This window comes from Podarcis gaigeae (genome assembly GCF_964106915.1).
Source record: "Podarcis gaigeae genome assembly, chromosome: 2".
Taxonomy (NCBI): Eukaryota; Metazoa; Chordata; class Lepidosauria; order Squamata; family Lacertidae; genus Podarcis; species Podarcis gaigeae.
The window spans coordinates 24,183,157-24,203,645 of NC_139679.1; the positions used below are offsets into that span (position 1 = coordinate 24,183,157).

At 40.4% G+C, this 20,489-nt stretch overlaps 1 protein-coding gene and 1 long non-coding RNA gene across 30 annotated transcripts in view; both read right to left on the reverse strand.

Annotated features, from left to right (window-relative positions):
- Positions 1-20,489, reverse strand: part of BPTF (bromodomain PHD finger transcription factor) — a 65,185-nt gene that overhangs the window by 20,937 nt on the left and 23,759 nt on the right. For 5 of the 29 annotated variants that reach the window (XM_083727306.1, XM_083727302.1, XM_083727305.1 and 2 more), the window contains 16 exons: positions 19,222-19,395; positions 18,799-19,001; positions 18,034-18,389; positions 17,473-17,604; positions 17,023-17,152; positions 16,075-16,210; positions 15,453-15,704; positions 12,758-15,128; positions 10,722-10,846; positions 9,496-9,624; positions 9,237-9,387; positions 7,303-7,426; positions 4,770-5,022; positions 3,479-3,640; positions 1,418-1,566; positions 288-411 (listed from right to left, as the gene is read on the reverse strand). In XM_083727306.1, coding sequence (XP_083583432.1) covers positions 288-411; positions 1,418-1,566; positions 3,479-3,640; positions 4,770-5,022; positions 7,303-7,426; positions 9,237-9,387; positions 9,496-9,624; positions 10,722-10,846; positions 12,758-15,128; positions 15,453-15,704; positions 16,075-16,210; positions 17,023-17,152; positions 17,473-17,604; positions 18,034-18,389; positions 18,799-19,001; positions 19,222-19,395 — 4,971 coding nt within the window. The remainder of the gene's footprint in view (positions 1-287; positions 412-1,417; positions 1,567-3,478; positions 3,641-4,769; positions 5,023-7,302; positions 7,427-9,236; positions 9,388-9,495; positions 9,625-10,721; positions 10,847-12,757; positions 15,129-15,452; positions 15,705-16,074; positions 16,211-17,022; positions 17,153-17,472; positions 17,605-18,033; positions 18,390-18,798; positions 19,002-19,221; positions 19,396-20,489) is intronic. The other 24 variants (XM_083727315.1, XM_083727312.1, XM_083727325.1 and 21 more) reach the window with 9 other exon arrangements.
- Positions 6,061-6,627, reverse strand: LOC310840266. The gene is made up of 2 exons (XR_014561886.1): positions 6,438-6,627; positions 6,061-6,113 (listed from the first exon to the last, which is right to left on the reverse strand). It is a non-coding gene; the product is annotated as an uncharacterized lncRNA (long non-coding RNA).

Below are 20,489 nucleotides of genomic sequence, written 5' to 3' on the forward strand. Positions count from 1 at the left end.
GATTCCTATTGTCTAGCAGAAGCACCTTGTCTGAACCTAAGAGCAATCTGAATACCAGCCAGAGTATTTATCGTATTTATGATTCAGAAACAAAAATAAGTAGCAAAAGGCATAGTGCTTTCTTTTTAGTATTATTCAGCTGACTGGCCCGAAATGTTTAAGTTTTATCGGTAATTTAAAGCAAAAACCCTGAATTAGTGTTGATGATACTTCTTTTTCTTTTTTTAAATGAATAAAAAAGTCATGGATTTCACATACTGGAGGTTTAAAAATCAAAATTAACCTACTAGTTGGAAGAATACCTTGCTGTACCACGACAGGTGTCCGAATGATGGTCTTTCCTAATGCTGATTGCTGAAGTGGTGTCCTTATGACTGTCATCCCAGGCCGGAGAGGTGTCCCAGCCATTACCTACACAAGTTACAAGGAAAACAGTCAACTTTTTCTTGAACTAAGGGTAAAGGCAGAAAAGGCAAAACTTATTTCTATACATATTGTGACTCGTATATGGAAAACAAAACAAAACACTTTTAAGAAACCATTTTTTTAAAACTGTTGATCAGGTAAGCAAAAAGTTGAAAAAAGCAAAACATCCCCCAAAGTTAAATATAAAATGTAACAATATATAACAATATAACGTGAAATTTTTACTTTGGGTTTTTTCCCCCCTAAGCTTTTTATTTATCCAAAACACTTTTCAAAAGCTTTTTTAAGGCTCAAACTGCATTACTTTTTCTCTGGTTAATCCACCGTTCTTCAAACATCTCCATTCATATTTCTTTTCATGAAGTTTTATTTATGTAGTGCAACCCAAACATTTGCAACAATAATAAAACTCCAGCGCTATGAAAAATGAAATCACGTATGTATTAAGAAAAAAACTGGAAGAAACTGGAAGACTGACCGAGAGAAACACGCAAGAGGACCCATAAAAGAAAAAATCCCTTGGGGCATTCTTCAAACATGGATAGCAAGGAGACCTGAACCGGCCCAGAAGCCAGCTGATTTAAAGCAAGTCCCCATGGTAAAGATCTACTGAGAGATAAGTGACAAAAGTAGACAATGTTCTAGTTCGTGCATAATGCTCAGCCAGGCCATGACTTAGAAGAAACATGCAGGTTCCTACAGCAACTGTGGCTTAGTCCCAGGTAGTGCTGGAGGAAAAGAAAAGTGCAGCGGATGCAAGCTTTGGTCCAGGACGCTGGCTTGGTGTTATGCGCAAACTGCACCAATGAGTGTCTCTTAAGAAAACCAACAATTGTATGAAATCCTAGGTTTAGATTTCAGATTTTTAGGTCCGAGTTCTGGCACTGTAAATAGTTTCTAGATTAAACACCATCTCAAATGGAGTCCAAGAGCAACCTTATTACAAAACTACAAGATCGTTAATCTTAAACAACAACAACAGCAATCTTACTTGTGAAGCACTTGTACACACCGTCCCTGTGTTATTTGGCCTAATAGTTACAGTTGCTGTCCTCGGCTGGAATGAAGTAAATGTTTGTTGGTTTGATCCAGTAGTTGATGGAATGATACCCAACACTTTCTGCTGCACTTGAACTACACCTATTTGGGAAAAGTATTCATCAATTTAAAAAACATTACTAAGTAAAAGATTAACACCCTCTTGTTTTAGGTGATGTGACTCACCCTGCAGAATATTTATACAGGTCTCTAAAGAATGAACCCACATTCAGGAGGGTTTGTACTGGTGTGCAGTAGGGAGAATTGACACATGTTCACTTAAATAAGAACCACACTATGCCTCAAACTTGTACACCGCTAAAGAAAATAAGCAGTATTAGTCGCTGAGAATAGTTCTAAAATTTGAAAGTTTACAAGGGAGTTAAAGCAGAAGAGCAGGTCTTAGTTTGGGTTTAAAAATGATTTAACAGACACATCTTGTAGAAAACCTGCGAGCATAATGACAGCTCCTTCTTCAACTGTGAAATCGGTAACAGCACGAAGGATCACATATATCACTTCTAATCTGGCACAGACATCTTTCGATCTTCCCTAGAGAAATGGTATTTTGGCAACCAGTATTTTGGCCAACCAGATTCCTTGCTAAATGTATTCCTTTATCATGGTTAAGACAAAAGAAAGAATTCACTCGTTGGAGGGGAAAGGCAGTGCATGATCCCATGGTTCTCTCTTAATCGTTTAACTACCATAAAGAAAGTCTACACGTTACATCTGTATCTCTCCAGATAGCAAAGACAAAACTCAAACACATAGGTAAGTCTTTAATTGGTTTCTGAAACTGTAGAAGAGGGGGGAAACTGAGCTGCCTTGGGGAGAGAATGCTACAAAGGGAGCCTCAATGCAAAGAAAATCCTGTATCTCCTATATCATGTGACCGACCCACATATTCCAGCTGATGGGACCACTAGCAGGGCCTCCCCTGCAGATATGAAAGCACAAGGCATTACTTGTACAAAAGGCATTCCTGTAAATAATTGAGCCTAAAGCCTTTTAGGGCTTTGTACACCAGCAGAACCACTTGAACTGAGCCCACTAGCACACAGGTATAGTGCAGTATCTGGTTGGATTGGCCAGTGAAGCTACCTCTGCTCTGAGTGTTATCTTAGAAATGAGATGAACCCGTCCCTTCAGGGTGCTATATCACTCAGAACTGTCTTGTCTTCCAAATTCCTGAACTTGGGAACCAACTTCCCATAGCACCTCCATCTTATCAGGATTCAGTTGGTCAGCCCGCATTCAGCCAATCATGTCTCCAGGTACTGGTCCAGCATTTTCACAGCTTCTCCCAATTCAGATGGATTTTTTTTTGGGGGGGGGGGAGAAAGAGCAAGCAAGTGAGCCTGCTGGGTGTCAACTGCGTATTTGGCACACGGTGCTCCAAATCCCCAGCTAACACCTCTGTTCAGTTTCGTACTGGTATTAACTAGCATGCCGTCAAAGTTAGTCCTGAAAGTAGGCGTGGAACTGCTGCAACACAGTGTACTCAACCAGCAAAGCCTTTCCATGGTCAACCGCAATAAAAGTACCGGTAAAAGCCTGGGAACTCTCTAATATAACCATTTCCCAACATACTGAAAGGCATATGCAGCCCTTCTATTAAACTTGAGAGTAGTTTTTCCCCCACTAAAGTCTTAAAAAGCTGATAATGTGGAACATTATGTAGGTCAGCAAAGGGATATCAAAGATAGATCATTTCAAGCTAGAAATGTGACCACTCAATTTTCCTAGGAAAATATGCCTTTGGAACCTTCTTGCATTACATACCAGACAGGCACTGTCTCTATTGTCTTTTTGGCCCCTGCTGAAGACCTAATTTTTCTAAAAAGTCTTTTAAGCGGGTATTTATTTATTTATTTTTAATTCCAGTTTGCATTTGCATGCATGTTTTGATGTTTTCATTGTTGAAATCGCTTTGTGATGCTTTATGAAAAAGCGATTCATAAATGGAATGAGCGAGAAAGAAAGAGTTCAAACTGCAACGGCGTTCTCCTACCTCCTTGAGTGGCTGGGACGTTAACAGCAACTATCTTGCTATTTGCTGGTAGAGGCAGCTTTGTTATCACTTTGCCTGCCATAGTCACTGGGCTGCTTGCAATCTGGAAAGTCTGACCACTGCTGGAAATAGTTGTTGCCGATGTAGCAGTTGTGCTTGTGGCTAACAAAACAGGAATGGCGGTCAGTTTCTGTTTTCTTGAGACAGGCCACTAGCAGCAGGTATCATCGCAGCATTGTAGAAACCTATGGCATGGTTGCCTTTAAAATGCTGTGTGCTCTAAATAATGTCTCTTCGACAAGGAAAGGTCTTAAAAGCTGGCACTTTCTTATGAAGATTATAAAATCTTGAATGGTCGCAACAGTGGATAAAGAAATGCTTCTTTAAAAAAACAAGCCCCATCTTTACAGTACTTCAGTTCGTCCAGTGAAAATTTTCAGGACGGTTGAAACAGAAGGGCTGCTTCATGCAACTCAATTCATTACCACAAGGAATGGTGACATCCTTACATGAATTAAATCTATAAACTGCTGCTAGCCATGACAGCTATTTCAAACCTTGATGACAGAGGCAACATACCTTTTTGAGTATCAAAATATAGGGGTAAGCTTTCCCCATCACCACCATGCATTGCTTTGAGCTTCCCTGTGAAACGTGACTGTTCTCTTGAGGAGACAGGAGTACTAGGCTCGATGAAGGAGCCTTGGCCTAAACCAGTTTATGCCCTTATAAAGCAGTTGAGGCACACCCCATACCCCATGTTGACAAATGCGTTAACCCACAACTACAGCTTTTAACAGAAAAAAGTCTTTCTTCCCCGTTCAAGGATGTAGCTGAAGAGAGCATCGATTAGGTTTTAAATACTTTGTGTGACTGCTTCCCAGCTGCAAGCTTATCAGCAGTCCCCTTCCCCGTTGGAGATCATGGCTAAGAGATGCCTGGGCATATGAACCACCTCTAATAGTACAAGTAAAAATTTGGTTATACAGTGGTGCCTCGCAAGACGAAATTAATTCGTTCCGTGAGTTGTGTCGTCTTGCGATTTTTTCGTCTTGCAGAGCACGGATTCGCTGGGTATTAGCGGCTTTAAGAAAAAGGAAGCGCACTTGCAAGACTTTTTCGTCTTGCGAAGCAAGTCCATAGGGAAAATCGTCTTGCGAAGCAATGCAAAAAACGAAAAACCCTTTCGTCTTGCGCGCTTTTCGTCTTGCAAGGTACCACTGTATGTGTTTTGTTTTTAAAGGATGAAGATTCTCCGTCTTTTTTTTTTTTTTTTAACTAACTCATTTACCTGATGAAGACTGGCCTTGTTTAACCCAGGTAGCAAAAGTCTGGTGAAAGTTCTTGTTCTGCTGGAATGTTACTGTAGCTGGAGATCCCACTTTAGTAGCAAGCACCACTTTGGTTCCACTGGGAATAGAGCGGGGCAGTGGGCCAACCATAACTTTCTGAGGAGTGGAGACGGTGGTTGCCGTACCGCTGGTAGTCGTAGCTGTAGCGGCGCCACACACGGCAGGCAACTGCTTCTGTTGCTCCAGTCGCTTCTAAAGGAGTTAAGCAGAGGGGGGAAATGAAGAAAAGCTACCACTAGTCCGCTCTACAATATCAACCCTCTCACCCTATGTTAAAAAAGCACACTAAGGCCGCTGTGATCTTATGAATGCTCATTGGAAAGCAAGTCACATTAAACACAGCCGGACTTGCAAGTAGGTGTATGTCTGTACCACGTGCTTTGCGTCAAAGTCATTTCAAATGCAAGAATTTTCAAACATGAGACGCCACTGTATTTGCAGATAGAGCTAGCAATAAGGCGGCTTCCAAAGAACAAGTGTTCACAAGTGCCAAGCTATTATCTGCTGAAAGTCTGACTAGATCGGATCTGGTGTACCGTAGCAGCTAGGAGACGGAGCTACAAAGCAGGATGCCTTTGCTTTGAATCTCTCCTCTTGCTACGACCGCTAGGGGGTGTTCCGCTCTTGTCATTTGTAACCTGTAGCTGGTAATAATACTGATCTGCTTTAGGATTTCATGTAAGAGATCCTGCACCCTCAAAATTGGGGTTGGGTTGGGATAACACCCCAGAACAGCATGCAGGGGAAGATTGTTGCGTGTGTGAAGCTGATATGCTTGCACAGACACTGTTTGCCTTAGAATGATGCTGAATTCCACCTTATTTAAAAATGTGTTGTACAGGGTTTGTGTTTAATTTTCTTTTGGCGGGGGGAAGGCCAGGTTATAATAACAGAAAACCAACCCATATAAAGCAATTCTTCCAAAACTTAACTTCAAGTAAATAGCCTTTTCTGATTACATTATTTAATGTTTAATAATGTACAGAAAGGTGGTTCATAACTAAACATTAACCAATCAATTTAAGAAAGATCAATTTAAGGTAGACTAAAAATCTGAAAGAAATATTATCTTCATTCTCATTATTAAGTGGTTTTTAACAATTTGAATAGCTGTAATCATTATAGTGCTTGGTTGTATTTCTATTTTGTTACATGCCCCTCATATACACAATGATTTGCTATAAAAATAGCACATTTTTAGAGAAAAGGGGAATTGGTTGGGGGGGGGGGTTCCTTTTTAACTGGAGCGACATTGTATCAGCTATCTAAAGCAGAAAGAATGGCTTTGTAATATGAAAGACTCTCCTCCCTGAAAGAGAGGGGAGTGGTTGTGGACGGGAGCCCGAACACCGCTCCTAGCATGGGGCATCGCCCCCTGCCTCCAGCTCACCTGGCTGGCACTCACGCCCCCCCCCCCCCGGTGGCCGTCCAACCAGGTGCCATGGGGGGGCATGTCCAGCAGCCTTTATGCTGCAGTGCCAGCCATTTCCCCGGCCTCATTTCTCTTTGTCGTCCTGTTATTTATTATAAATAAAGACCAGTTGAACTATCCACCTCTTTGTCGTCCTGTGCGAGTCAGGATTACAGACTTTGTAATATGAACTCACACTTGTCATTAAGAAATTTTAAGCAGTCACTGAAGAAACGATTATTTTGGTGGACATTTTTTGAGTTCCCTTCCCTCCGCGGGCGCTACCCTTTTCATTTGTCTTATTTTTGTATTAATATGGGTTTGGTTTTTATTATAACGTCTTTTGTTTTGAAAGTCAAATGTACTAAAATATATAAAGAAAGCAAGGAAAACAAACAAACAAACAAACAAACAAACAAACAAACAAACAGGGTTGCATCTTAATTCATCATTATCTACCCTGAGTGGACATTTTGTTGCGAGAGATAGACATAAGTTTTCCAAAAAATAAATAATGAATGAATGAGATGTTTAAAAAGAAGAATAAGTATTGAAATAACTTTGCAGTGGTGACACCATTCTTTACTGGGCAAACAGGAAAAGTTACAGATTTTTATGACTGCATGCATGCATCAGAATTAGGAGACTGAAGGTGTATCCACTTTTTAAAATACTGATTTATACAAATTAATAATTTAGTTTTCATTCCAACATGGAAGCATCTCCGATTCTATACTTGGCAGGATGTCAAACCTTACTTCCACGAGATCTAGGTTATTTAGGTATCTTAGCAACATCTACCCTGACACTTTTGTAAGACTGAAACACAACCCTGAAGGAGAGAATCAAATTCCCACTGTATGTGTAATATTAAGAGCACATCAAATGATTAATTTTAGTATCGCAATCTAGTTTTTCCGATAGGGATATGGAAATATTTACTCAAATGAAAACATTTGAACAATTCTGTGTAAGAAAGAGACACTTCCATGTTTATTTTAGGATGCACAAATGCAAGCAATGCAAACTTCAACAGGCGGGACTACCAAGAGCTACCCCACCTGCTGGGCAGCCAATCGCTGTTGTTTTAGTTGAGCCTCCATTTGGGCCTTGAATTCCTCAGCCTTCTTCTGTTCACTAACCTTAGCCTGTTGCTCAACTGCTTGTGCCTTTTCCTTCTCCACTCTGTCAAAGAGATGAACAGAAAATCACTACTGGGCATTGCAAATTACTACAAAACATGCATTTTATACCAACAGCCCTTTTTATGTGATAGGAACCAATTCTCAGTGTTACTGAAATGCTACTTCTAATTTCCAGAAATTTTCTAGTGCCGCCCTGTTGAATATAGGCCTGCTTATGTGTGAACTTTCTTAAATCTGGCTGTCACCTTCTGTCAGTTTAATGGCATGCAGCTCCCATGAACATTCTCACAGTTTATGCACTTTTACAAGAGAAACTCTATGGGTGGGATCCAGAGTTGAACTTCTGTTTGCAGAAGAGACTGAGAATCAGCAAAGGCTTGCACTGAAGGGGAGAAGAGGGTGATTTTCATTTTATTTCCCCCTTTCCCTGCAGCCACCAGCACCACCTTCTACAATTTTTTCTAGAGGGTCTCCTGAATTGGCAAAAATCACCTCCCTCCTCTTTCTCCTGTGGAGCATCCCAGGGAGCTTCAGTGAGAACGGACTGAGCTTAAATCTGAAAGGAGACAGAACTGTGTGGATAAGCAAAAAAGGCAAAGGGGTGGGGGCATGGTCCAAAAAGAGTGTGTGTGTGTGCTGGGGGAGGGGGAAGCCCAGATGGAATATACTGAACGTGCACCGGGTGGCTGGCAGGGATAAATGTCAATAAAGAGGCCTGATGTGAAGAAAAGCAGAGCCCAAGTTGCAACAGAAACCAGGAAAAACATACAATGTAAGGACACACAGCACTGTTGCCATGAGACAAGAAAGGTTGAAGTTTAAGAAGTTGAGTGTAAAGGGATATCAGAAAGTAGGTGTATTGACTATGTAAAGGTAAAGGTAAAGGTAAAGGTACCCCTGCCCGTACGGGCCAGTCTCGACAGACTCTGGGGTTGCGCGCCCATCTCGCTTAAGAGGCCGGGGGCCAGCGCTGTCCGCAGACACTTCCGGATCACGTGGCTAGCGTGACAAGCTGCATCTGGCAAGCCAGCGCAGCACACGGAACGCCGCTTACCTTCCCGCTAGTAAGCGGTCCCTATTTATCTACTTGCACCCGGGGGTGCTTTCAAACTGCTAGGTTGGCAGGTGCTGGGACCGAGCAACCTGACGATCGGCAAGTCCTAGGCGCTGAGGTTTTACCCACAGCGCCACCCGCGTCCATTGACTATGTAGAAAGCTAAAAATATTGAAACTGTACAGAGATGTCATGAAGCTGACAAAAGCAGGGGTAAAAGCGAAAGGAATACAGAGACCAGGGAGGGAAGGAGTAGGAAACAGTATGCAAAACAGCTAGAGCAACAAATGGCTGGGGAACAGAAAGAGGACTGCACAGTTTTAAGTGTTGGGAGTCGTATCTGATGTTGCACAAGCAGAAGGCAAGTTTCTCCCTTTTCCTCTGCCTGCACTGAATCACCCAAAATGTCAGGTTCTCCCAATCTCCTGGAGAGGATTTTGGGTAGAAAGTCATGGAGGGGGAGCGGTCTTCCGCTTGCTCAACAATAGATACCACCCTTAAGTGTTTCAAATTCACATACTGGTTGCAATTAGCCAACCAAATATTTGGCTTCATATCTCTGGTTTCCCAGTTTTCCATTAACTGACAGCAGGGCATGCCAACGGAAGGTATATCTATTTGATGGTGTAAAGTGTACTTTTGTTTCTACTTGCTAGAGTGCACACATAGTTCAAAATAATTTTGCAGCTTTAAACTTACTATTTTAGATATTAAATCCACACCCAACAGGATATTTACACATCTAAATACGTTCAAAAAGCAAGTCAAAGAGCTTAATTTTAAGCTGTTAGATTACCTTTCAGAAAATGCTTTTATTTCCCATAGTTCTAATTCCTCCTCCGCTACCCAGGTTTCAATTATAACAGGGCCTGTTTGTTTTGGAGTTTCTGGCCTTTTGGGTCGCAATGCACTTGATCGAAGCCCTTTCCTCTGAGGCGTAGGAGTTTCTGCAGGAACAGAAGAAAAATTAATATTCAGTTTAAGTATCTGATAGCGTCCCCCTAAAGTCACATACTCCTCTATTAGTAACTTGGGAATTTTATATTCATGCTTACCTTTGGGGGCCTCTGGAACACCAATCGGACAAATAATTTTCCGTACACAGTACTCCGATCGAATTCCATATGGTCCAACATCTCTTCGCTTGATTATTTCAGTTGTTGTTATTTCCGTTTCCGATGTGTCTACAAACATTCATTTCAAAAGTTTCAATTGCAAGTCTAGTAAGAAATGTTTCTCCACAAATTCTGGAACTAGCTTATTCTCAAATAACATGATGGAAATGTTGGCATTTTGTTAAAAAAACAGTCCAGATTTATTTTCAGTTAAAACTTATTATTCTATAATTAGAAAGAGAAAACTTTCCAGTTTGCTAAACTACAGTGTCCCCATGATGTCTGACACAGGTAACTGGTTTAAGGCTCTTTGTAAATCAGGATTGCAAACCACATTTTGATATCTGTTTGTAGAGAATACTAAAACACAGTTTTCTGGTTTAGACCTCAAAGTAACTGTGGTTTAATAAAGCAGGAAGTCTCCTCTGTAGTCAGGTACAGACAGAAGGAGCATCTGAGCTTGTGTCCAATGTATCCAATGACGTTGCCCTGACATTGCACAATGCAACGTTTTCTACCTCTCGTTGCACACCAGCTGTGCCCCCCCCCCCCCGAATCAGTTTTGGGTTTCCTCCAACCGTTCAGAGCAAACTCGGGGGGGGAGGGGAGAGGAAGTATTTGTTGCACAGGTGGAAGTCCTTGCACTAACAGGATGACTTCACTGGATACAACCCATAGTTTGGTCGACTGGGAATGTTACACCTGAATCTGTGCTCAATGTGACTTACATTCCCTGTTCCACTTAAAGACACCCATACTACATGGAATCACAGAATCATGGAATTGTAGAGTTGGAAGGGAATATTGCCAGGAAGGAATGGAACCAGTGAAATACAATGACTCCAGTTCTCATCTCAAATGATTCCAAGGGGATAATCAGCATAGCCAGACCTCACCCTCCTCAAATCTCCTGATGAAGATTGCTTAAGAGGAAGGAAATTTCAGTGCCAAACTGGAAACCAGACTGAGAAGGGTCTAGTGAATATGACAGAGGTTATCATGGATCCATCCATGATAAACTTTCTTAGGAAAAAAGCAAATAAAAAAACAAACCCCTTCTGCTTCAAAAGACTCTAGTTTGTAATGCATATTACAAGTTCTGAAATAATATTTAACCAGCAATGTTTTTATAAATTAGCAAAATTAAGTATTCCTAAAATATCTACCTGTACGTGTAGTTCCTCCACCAGGTGGGGGTTTAGCAGCCATGTCATCCCATTTCAGACATGCCCAGAGTAACCTCAACATAAGGCTAACCCCTGCCAAAGATTTTACGGTTTGCAGTCGGTATCTAGAAAAATAATAATAAAGAAAGTCATGTAAATCACTTCTAATTTCACAAAGCAGATGGTCTAAATGCCATAGTTCTCAGAGATAAGGCAAAGCTTCTTAATTTACAGCTAAAAGTGGAGTGTATTTTCATATAAATTACAAAAATCTGTGGTACTCATTATACAGGCCCGTGCTATCATATATTGGATCTTGCTCCATGCAAGTTTTTAGAATGAACTAAATAGGTCCAAAATATTTCTGAAACAGAGGTCCACATAATAGCTGACTTTTTCCTACAAATATGTAAGGTATTGGGTGATATCCAACGTCATGCAATCAGACTTTGCTGTAGTCCCTCCCAACACCCCAACTTGGGGGTCCCATGCGAGGGAAGGAAGGGAAAGTCCCATTGCACCAAACAGAAATGCATTTAACTGCTTTGAGTTTTTATTATAGTCAAGCAGTATAGAAATGCTGCAAAATACATAACTAAATAATAATAATATTTGTTGGCAGATGGATACCACTGGATCTTACCCAAATGTTTTCCTACACTCACATCGATATTATAAAGGAAGGTAACATACAAAATGTGTAGAGAACACTAGCTGACAATTTCAAACTAAGTATGATAAACTACTAGATACTTGTTTTAAGCGCTCTTAACCAACTGAAAAAAACTGTACATGAAACAAGGGGGTGCAATTAAAAAATCCTTACTCAAGTAAAGCAAGCTGAATAATCTTGGATGCCTTGGTATTTTATTTTATTGTTTTATTTTATTTTGTTAGTTAGTGTTTTCTATTTTAAAACTGCCATTCTGGAAATCACCAAGGTATCGTCAAGCTCCAGACTAGGCCAGTGGCATATTGCTAGGGTATGACCCATGGTTGTTCTTTCTGAAAATCCCATCACTAAATACTGACAAAATGAGGGTTGTTAAACAAAAGTCTATTTAATAAAGGTAAAGGTAAAGGACCCCTGGATGGTGAAGTCCAGTCAAAGGTGACTATGGGGTGCGGTGCTCATGTCACTTTTCAGGCCGAGGGAGCTGGTGTCTGTCCGCAGACAGCTTTGCGGGTCATGAGGCCAGCATGACTAAACCACTTCGTGTGCAATGGGACACCATTATGGAAACCAGAGCACACGGAAACGCCGTTCACCTTTCTGTCGCAGTGGTACCTATTTATCTGCTTGCACTGGTGTGCTTTCAAACTGCTAGGTTGGCAGAAGCTGGGGCAAAGCAATGAGAGCTCACTCCATCGTGCGGATTTGAACTGCTAAGCTTCCGATCAGCAAGCCCAAGAGGTTCAGTGGTTTAGACCACAGCACCACCTGTGTCCCTCCCCTATTTAATAATCTAGATCAAGGCAACTTTGTAACGTAAAATCTTTTGTTTGGAAGATAACTAAACAATCTGTTTTTACAGAATATCAAATCATTTTTCCTAGACCCATTTTTACTGATTCAAATCGCAATGGTCAGGTCAGGCTTTCAAGACACCTCCATATAGGTTCTTGTGTCTTAAGGAGAGTTTATTCAATGCATATAAGACTAGGAATGCCAACAGTGTATCATCTGCCCTAACTCTTCACCCCTCTGCATGGTAGATGCCATGCTGCCATATGTACACTGGCTGTTTCCCCCCCCCCCTTCAATACTGATCCTAGTCTTTGACAGTACACAAAACTTTAAGCCTGGAAGCAGGGTAACCATTTAAATTGAGCATACCTGGGAAACGAACATTCCTGCTAGGTAAATTCAGCTCAAATATCCTCAAATATGGAGGACCAAAAAAATGTTGGTTTAATATTTAAAAAGGATAACACCTGAAGTGCCGAATTTTCATGCTGGATTATAACACGCCTACCATTTGTACGAAGACATGTTCTCCCACCCAAATGATTTTAAAGAGCTGTTAGCACTGTACCTCCAAGTGATACCAAACGTTGGTCTCGGGGATGGATATGGCCAAATATCCAAAGCAGGCTTCGCAGTATAGTTGAAACAGGGAACCTCTCTGATCCCTCCTCTTCTTGCTAGCTTCTTCAAGTCGTCATTGGGCAAAACAAATATGCTCTTTTTACTGCTTTTGGTAACAAACTTCCGGTAAGATGGCAAGGCTGTTCCAGAACGAGTTTTTTTCGGCCTTGAAAATTTCATGAGCTTCACTTTGTCCCTTGTGGAATATTCCTTGCTGACTGTCATAGAAGTCACCAAGGTTCCCGCTGCAGTAGTCAAGGAATCAGTTACTGTTGCTGTTACCACAGTTTTGCTATGCTCCTTTACAGAAATGACATCAGTATTGCTATCTGTAGTGGGAGCGGTAAGTTTTCTTACAGTGGTAGTCGTGGTCGTGGTGGTGGTTACAGTGGATACAGAACAGTTTTCCATGGATGATACCCCACTTTCTCTATCTTCCTTGATGGCTGACAATCCCGATACTTTATAAGTAGTTTTGGATTCTGTAGAAACAGTTGACGTGGTGGTCACTTCCGTAACAACGGCTTTTACTACACTTTCTCCGTTGACGCTTTCGGTTTTGTTGCTTATCAGTAATCCATTCTGATCAGCAAAGTCATTACTCAAGCTAGATTCCTCACAGGAAATTACAGGTGACGGAGCAGTTTTCGTAACACAAGGTGGTTCAATCTCCATGCATTCGGTTTCATTATATATATTGTTTTCACTGGAGGAATGGAGAGATGTGACGGATGTGTCATCAACAAGACTAGACCTTTCAGGAGAACACTGCTTTCTTCCAGTATTTTGATTAAACTGAGACATATTATCTTGAGGCAAATCATTGTCTCTAGAATCACCACCCACAGAACTCTGTACACCCAACTTACTGACCAAATTATCATTTGCATCTTCCACTGCAATATCACCATTCATAAATGGTTTTAGAGATTCGTTAGAAGAAAATGATTTGACCAGGGGGTTGCTTTTGCTAATATTATTGATTTTCGAGTCAACGCCACTCTCGGTTTGTGCAAGTGTCTCTCTCTTTAAGCACTCTTCATTAGGTAATACTTTAAAATCAGTGTCTTTTCCATTAATCTGAAAGGCTGCTGACTTCCCCTTTTCCGTTTGTGTATTCAATTCCCCGTTTTTATTATTATTTTTGTCAGCAATACTCTTAATCTGATCAAAACACTTGTTGATGGAACTCGGTGGGACACACTTCTCCTGGTCTTGCTTTTCGCCGTTTGTTTCAGTGATTTTAGTCTTCACCACCTCATCAATAATATTTTCTCCAATCACATCAGGAATTTGGGCTTCAAATGCCTTTTCTGAAATTAGCTCAGTATGCAGCGATTTTAGGCCCCCGAGAGTCTGCTTTGGATTTAATGCAATTTTGGGTTCGGATGCATCTGCAATGTTTTTCACAAGACTCTCTTTTGCTTGCAGAGATACCATGCTGGGATGATTTTCTAACCTACGAGCTTCTGCAGAATCACAGTCATGTTTTTCAGATGTTAACGCTTCATTTCCTATCTTGGTTGAAGATGAAGTGTCTCCTTCACAGCTGCTTTCAGTTACCATTGGCCGAATAACATTTCCGCACTGAGACTCAGTATTTGCTTGCTCCAAACATTTTGCATTGTCCTCTAAGATACCACATGTTTCTTTGTTTTCTATTGGCTTAGAGTCTTCTGTTTTCAAACAGTCAGTGCTTTTCTCCTTACTCTGCATTTGAGGGTTATCCGTATCCATGGATTCAGAAACACTTTCATTACTATCCTTTGCTTTCAAACTCTGAGTATCTGGACACTGAACTGGAGTTGCATCTACTTCTCCCTCTAAAAGCCTATTCAAGCAAGGCAAAGATTGGACTGATTCACTGGTTTTGGTAATGTGGCGATTGCTAGGTGACAAGCGGTCTTTAACAGGATCTTCGGTTTGATTTGTCTCTGAAGTATCAGTTCTGCTTTGGGATGTCAAATCTACTTGCTTCTCATCTCCTGCTTTAGGTAACTGTAGGTCATCCTCACTCTCCTGTTGCCTCAACAATTTACAACCTGAAGAGTTAGAACCAGATTTGAGCTTTATTCTTTCTAGTCGCTGCTTTTCCTCAAGTGTAAACTGTTTTACTCTCCTTTCAAGCAGTCCATCTAGTTTTGATGATTTTACTTTCCTTTTGTAAAATGTCCTTAAGTGGAAACTCTCGCTGACATTGATTAAATCCACATTGATTGAGGCTTCCTCATATTTTGTGGAGGTATCCACTTTCACTTCATCAACCTCCATAGATTCTTCCTTGATGTCTTTATCACCTTCATCAATTTCTTTCTTCTCTGTGAAGAACAATTAAAATTCAGTAAGACATTTTAGTAATTACTGGGTCTTTCTGACCTGTTTCGCCTAACCCACATGGTTCCATTCATACACATCACAACTGTGTGTGACCACAGCAACAGGAAGTGGCTTCCATATGTGTGCAGGTGAATGTGTCAACGGGACTTTAGTATTCGACATCCACAGTTTCAGATTTTTTTTTAATCCCCCCCCCCCGATTGTTCTCAGATTTACATAAGCACGCATACATTCTGCTAAACAGAATTAATCCGTGTAAACCTAAATACTCACCCACCCGCCCATATGCCTTAAATGCTTAATACCTTCTTTTGCATGATCTGATTTTTCAAAATGTTTGATTTCAGATTTTTCTTCATGCGGTTCATTTTCTTCCTTGGTTTGAGCTCTCTTTGTGGTCTCGGAGTTTTCAGTTTCTTTTTGGTCCTTCTTGTGTGGCTCACGGAAGTATTTTATCTTTTCTTTCGAAGAACCATGCTCAACCTTCACTTTTGCTGGAGTTTTCCTTTTATCCAGTTCACGCTGTTTTTCTGGGATGGTAGTAGTTTCACTTTTTGCTGATTAAAAAAGGACACGTATATTTATTTATAAGATTTCTATGCCACCTTTTCAAGCTCTTGGGGTGCATGGATTAAAGAGAGAATTAAGTTACGGTGTGTAACAAAAGTATTCAAATGTATTGATTCTTGCACCAAAACACAGCGTTTTGAACTCAGAAATATAACTGTAATTAAAAAGACAAAATTCTTACAATAGAATACTCAAAACTTAGAATGAAGAAATACATGAATGCATTTGAGTATCCCAAAACGTTAAAAAACGGAGCTGTTCGAGAACTGAGGTTTGACTATAGTGCTGAGAAGGCCTGTTTATGATGCAGTAACTAACAGTAAAAATTATTTCAAAGCAAAGATATTTTACACTCACCTGGTAGTAATTTCCTGTAATTGACATTAGTATTTCCTGGTAATCTTGGTACAAATCTATGAACATGAGTTTTACTAATCCAGATCCAGCCACCATACCCTGTTACTCTATATTCTTCTCCTTTTTGTTTCCAAACCTGTAAAACATTACAGACACATTTTACTTTACTTTAAAATTTACTTTAAAAGCTTATATGCAATTGCAAAAATAAAAGATGGCTTTTCAACAAATGCTGCAGGAAACTGCTTAAACTGTGGCTACAACACAGATCTGCAACATAAATGCATGAAAAAGGACTGAGCACACTACTAGAACTAGCCTCTGCTCCCAACAGTAATGCACATAGAAAAGCAACAACATTTAAGGGATGTAGATTTGCCATGACCAGTTGGGTTCCTAGAACCGCAATTTCCACACAAAGAATACTAGGGGTGCATCTATGCAGCTACTCAGGCCCTTTTTTTTTTTTTTTAAGAAGGGCTTATCAATGGGTTCCACATAGACTTCTTAGTGATTGTTATGGATAACTCTTAATAGATAAATGCTACTATATTTTGTTTTTAGGCTTTTTTGTCATGGGGCTAGAAGGAAAAGGAAATCATCTTCATTGAATAGATGGAGTACATGGGATCTTGACCTGTCTCAAATTTCTCTTACACTTGGAACTGGGATATATAAATCCCATCCTATGCATATACAGTATCAAAGATGTTTGGTGAAATCTCTCTTCTATCACCTGAGTAAGATTACAATCCATCATGGATTATTATCCAATTAAACAATGGCCAAGACATGAATCAGTCTCAAGTTCTCTCTTTTCATCGATCCTATTACTCACCATGTTAAAAAAACACCCCCCCCCATCCCATACAGCCTTTAAAATTTAATAAAGGAAGAGCGGAAATCTGCTAAAAACATTTACTTAAGATTACTATGCAGAATCTGTACCTGATGTTTGATAGGAAATGTGTATTTCACCCATGTTGCTTGCTGCATGGTTTCTTCTTCCTCTTGTTTTCTTTCCTTCTTTTTCACTTTTTCCTTTTCTTCTCTTTCAATAGCTGTCATTCTGCGCAACCTAATCGCAAGATACACATTCTTTTGGGCCAGTTATACTACAAATACACAAACAGCTGCACGCTGCTGTACAAACAGCGAATGCAGTTGAGTCAAGAGCATTTAAAGTACACTGTAGTTGAACTTTCAAAGTAATTTTTCCATTGCTGAGATTAACTGACACGAGTCAACTTCCAGGTGGCGAACATATTGCAAAAACTGTGCCTGTGAATTTTCAGTGTTCCTGACCAGAGTTTTTTATAATGGTGTTAAATTCTCCAGTACAGTACTTGCACATATTGTAATGTAGACTTATGTTTTTCACTCATTCAGACATCTTACCTGGTGTGTCCCAAGGACTCCCTCCAGATTGGCAGCATGACAACTGGCTTGATTGCACATTCCAATATAGCTAAAGCCAATGCAAATTCTCTAGGTTTACTACACATCTGCACAGCCTTGATCCAATTAGACCTACAGGTGACAAAAATATTATCAGCCCTGCATTCGCTGCATACAGTAGGACAAATGATATGTCAATAGCATACTTTAAAACTAAACTGCCCAGAGTGGCTGGGGAAACCCAGCCAGATGGGCGAGGTATAAATAAATTATATATTGATTTTTTTTAATTTTTATTTTTGCAAATTCCAGCCTTCCCATGTAGCGGCCCGTGCCCCTGAAAAGCCTGCAGAACAGCATGGAAAGTGTTCCCGAGGGAAACGAGGAATAGGTAAAAACTATTGTGCCGCGCCCCCCCCCCCCCTGCTTCTGCCAGCAGGGAAGCTCTTCTGGATCCCAGGTTCCTGCACAAATGGTTCATACAGGAGCAAGTCTGGATCCAACCTATATAATTTTAAAAACAACTGCATAAAAATTGATGAAAATCACAAATATATTCACCTGTGTGAAGCCCAGTTGGGGTGAAGGAATGAGGATGGGATGTTGTTCTCTAGCTGAATTATTGTTAATCTCAGGGTGGATATCGTGAGAACCTTTGACCCGTGGACAGAGCCATTCCATTTGAACTCTCCAGCAGGACTCAGACAAAATTTGTGAGAGAGGTGTCGCCTCTTGTCATGATCTTCCCGGTGTTGATGCTTGTTCAAAGCAAAAGAATTGGTGGCATATTGATTGTGGTACACACGGTACTTCCCTTCTTGGCCTAGTTTGAAATAATTGCTGATGTTTCCTTTCATCACTATTTCTTTCTTCGTGTTCAGTCGGGAGATTTCTCCTTGGGAATTAACCACAAGGACCTTATTGAAATAAAAAACAAAATGCACACAAATTTTTAAAAATTACAATCTTTGGTCTTAGATTTTAGTGTTAGCCCAATCCGTTATCTTTAGGGAATGTAATGTCGAGGATTAGAAAATGCAGCTCTTAATCTAAAAATACGTGCACAGGATGAAATAGGCTCTGACTGTAAGAACTTAGGCTAAGGATAAACTTGTCTTCAAAGTTGATTTTCCTAAAGAAACAAACTCTACCAATACCCAGGAGTAGGTTCCGTTAAAATCAATAGAGCTGACTTTTGAATAGCCATGAATAAGATTGTGCTGTTAGTTTTCACCACCCAGTAGAAGCCACCAGGTGACCATCTTCATTTTGCTTTCCGTGAACAGGAGTATTTCTGCAGTAAAAAGTCTGAAAATTAACACAAACCTCTTTGCCTTCTTTAAATAGCTTATTTGCTTCATGTGCAGCAGCAGCAACTTGCTGACTTTTCAGCTGGCTGAGTTTGCTATCCGGATTTCGTAATCTGGTGACCATTCGTGTTGAACCCGGGGTGCCTCTACCAGTGTTTGGAGATTCACTTCGTTCACTGTTAGATCTATCCCCTGTCAAAAACCAAAACAAACCACCCACTTAAACAGGAGACAGAAAGGCCAATTAGTACAGATATTGCTGAAACGTGTCATTTTAAGAGAAGCAATCAGCTACTCCAGGCATAGGCAAACTCGGCCTCCAGATGTTTTGGGACTACAACCCCATCATCCTTAGCTAACAGGACCAGTGGTCAGGGATCTGGAGGGTTGAGTTTGTCTATGCCTGAGCTACTCTAAAGACAGACTGCTTTATTTTTACCTAGCTCCTCTGAGCTCTGGGATCCTCCTTCAATATTTTCCACTTCATCAGAAGCCTTCATTGATTCATCCTGCATGGAATTTAGTACATTGCTACAGCTGTTTTCTGGATCAGACAAAAGTGCTTCAGTGGAAGAACCAACGTTCAGGCTGGGAACCATCTTAGCTGTTTCATCTGTGAAAGATAGGAACTATTTATGTACGTAGTATTACATGAAGGGCACTTTAAAATGCAAGATGAACATCTTGAAATCAAAAGGTGCTGAAACATCAATAGTAGGAGAATATAAATGATAATTTATTTCTGAATTTAAGTCAACAGGTGTTGTATATATTTTAATTATGTGCAGCTTCTTCTATAAAGCCATTATATTTCTTATTTTAGCTCAACAGCTAAGCACATTGTTATTCCTGCGTTTAGCAAACATGATTAATAACCAAATTACACATTCTGAAAAATCCCATTGGGGAGTGGGAGAAGAAGAAAGGTTGAATTTGTATGCACACCCACATTAAAAAAACACAACCTTTGAACACTGAAACGATTACACGGGAAGAGGGTTGGGCTACAACTTTCCCCAGATACATGTTTTACATAAAGGGAGCTGTATATTTTGGTTAGGTGGGAGAGCTTACAGAGAGGATTACTGAAGACAGTCTCCAATGCACAAAAGGAATACGTAGCAGACATGAGTAAGAGGATAGGAAGGAATAAACAAAAGTATTTTAATTATGAACAGAACTAAAAGAGGGGCAATTATTTTTGAATCATTGCTATCAATCTTATCATGAGTCACCTGAAATCAAGGATGAAATATCAAGATGGCCAGCACTGAAGATGATACCACATTATTCAAGGCAGTAAATTCTCAGATCACTGGGCAACAAAACAACTCCTAACAGGTTCACAACAAGCTGCTGAGGCTGCTAGCTGGGCAAGAAACATCCATGCAAATAAGCCTGTACATATTGCTGTGGTATTCACAACTTCTGCAGTCGTGGAATAGCACCCTAGAGACATAGTTTCCCAATTGGTCTTTATATCTATCATATAAAAATAATATATTGCAGTCATTTCTATACAATGATGCTTTCCCCCTATTAACACATTCTTCAAATCTTTCCGAAAGAGGTTCACATGCATGAGATCGATGACACTTATTCTGATCTATTCACATTCATTTCTGTCTGCATACTCTACAATCTCGGCCATTACACCAGGTATTTTTACCGTTGGATGTCCCCAACATGGCATCCATGGGATCATGC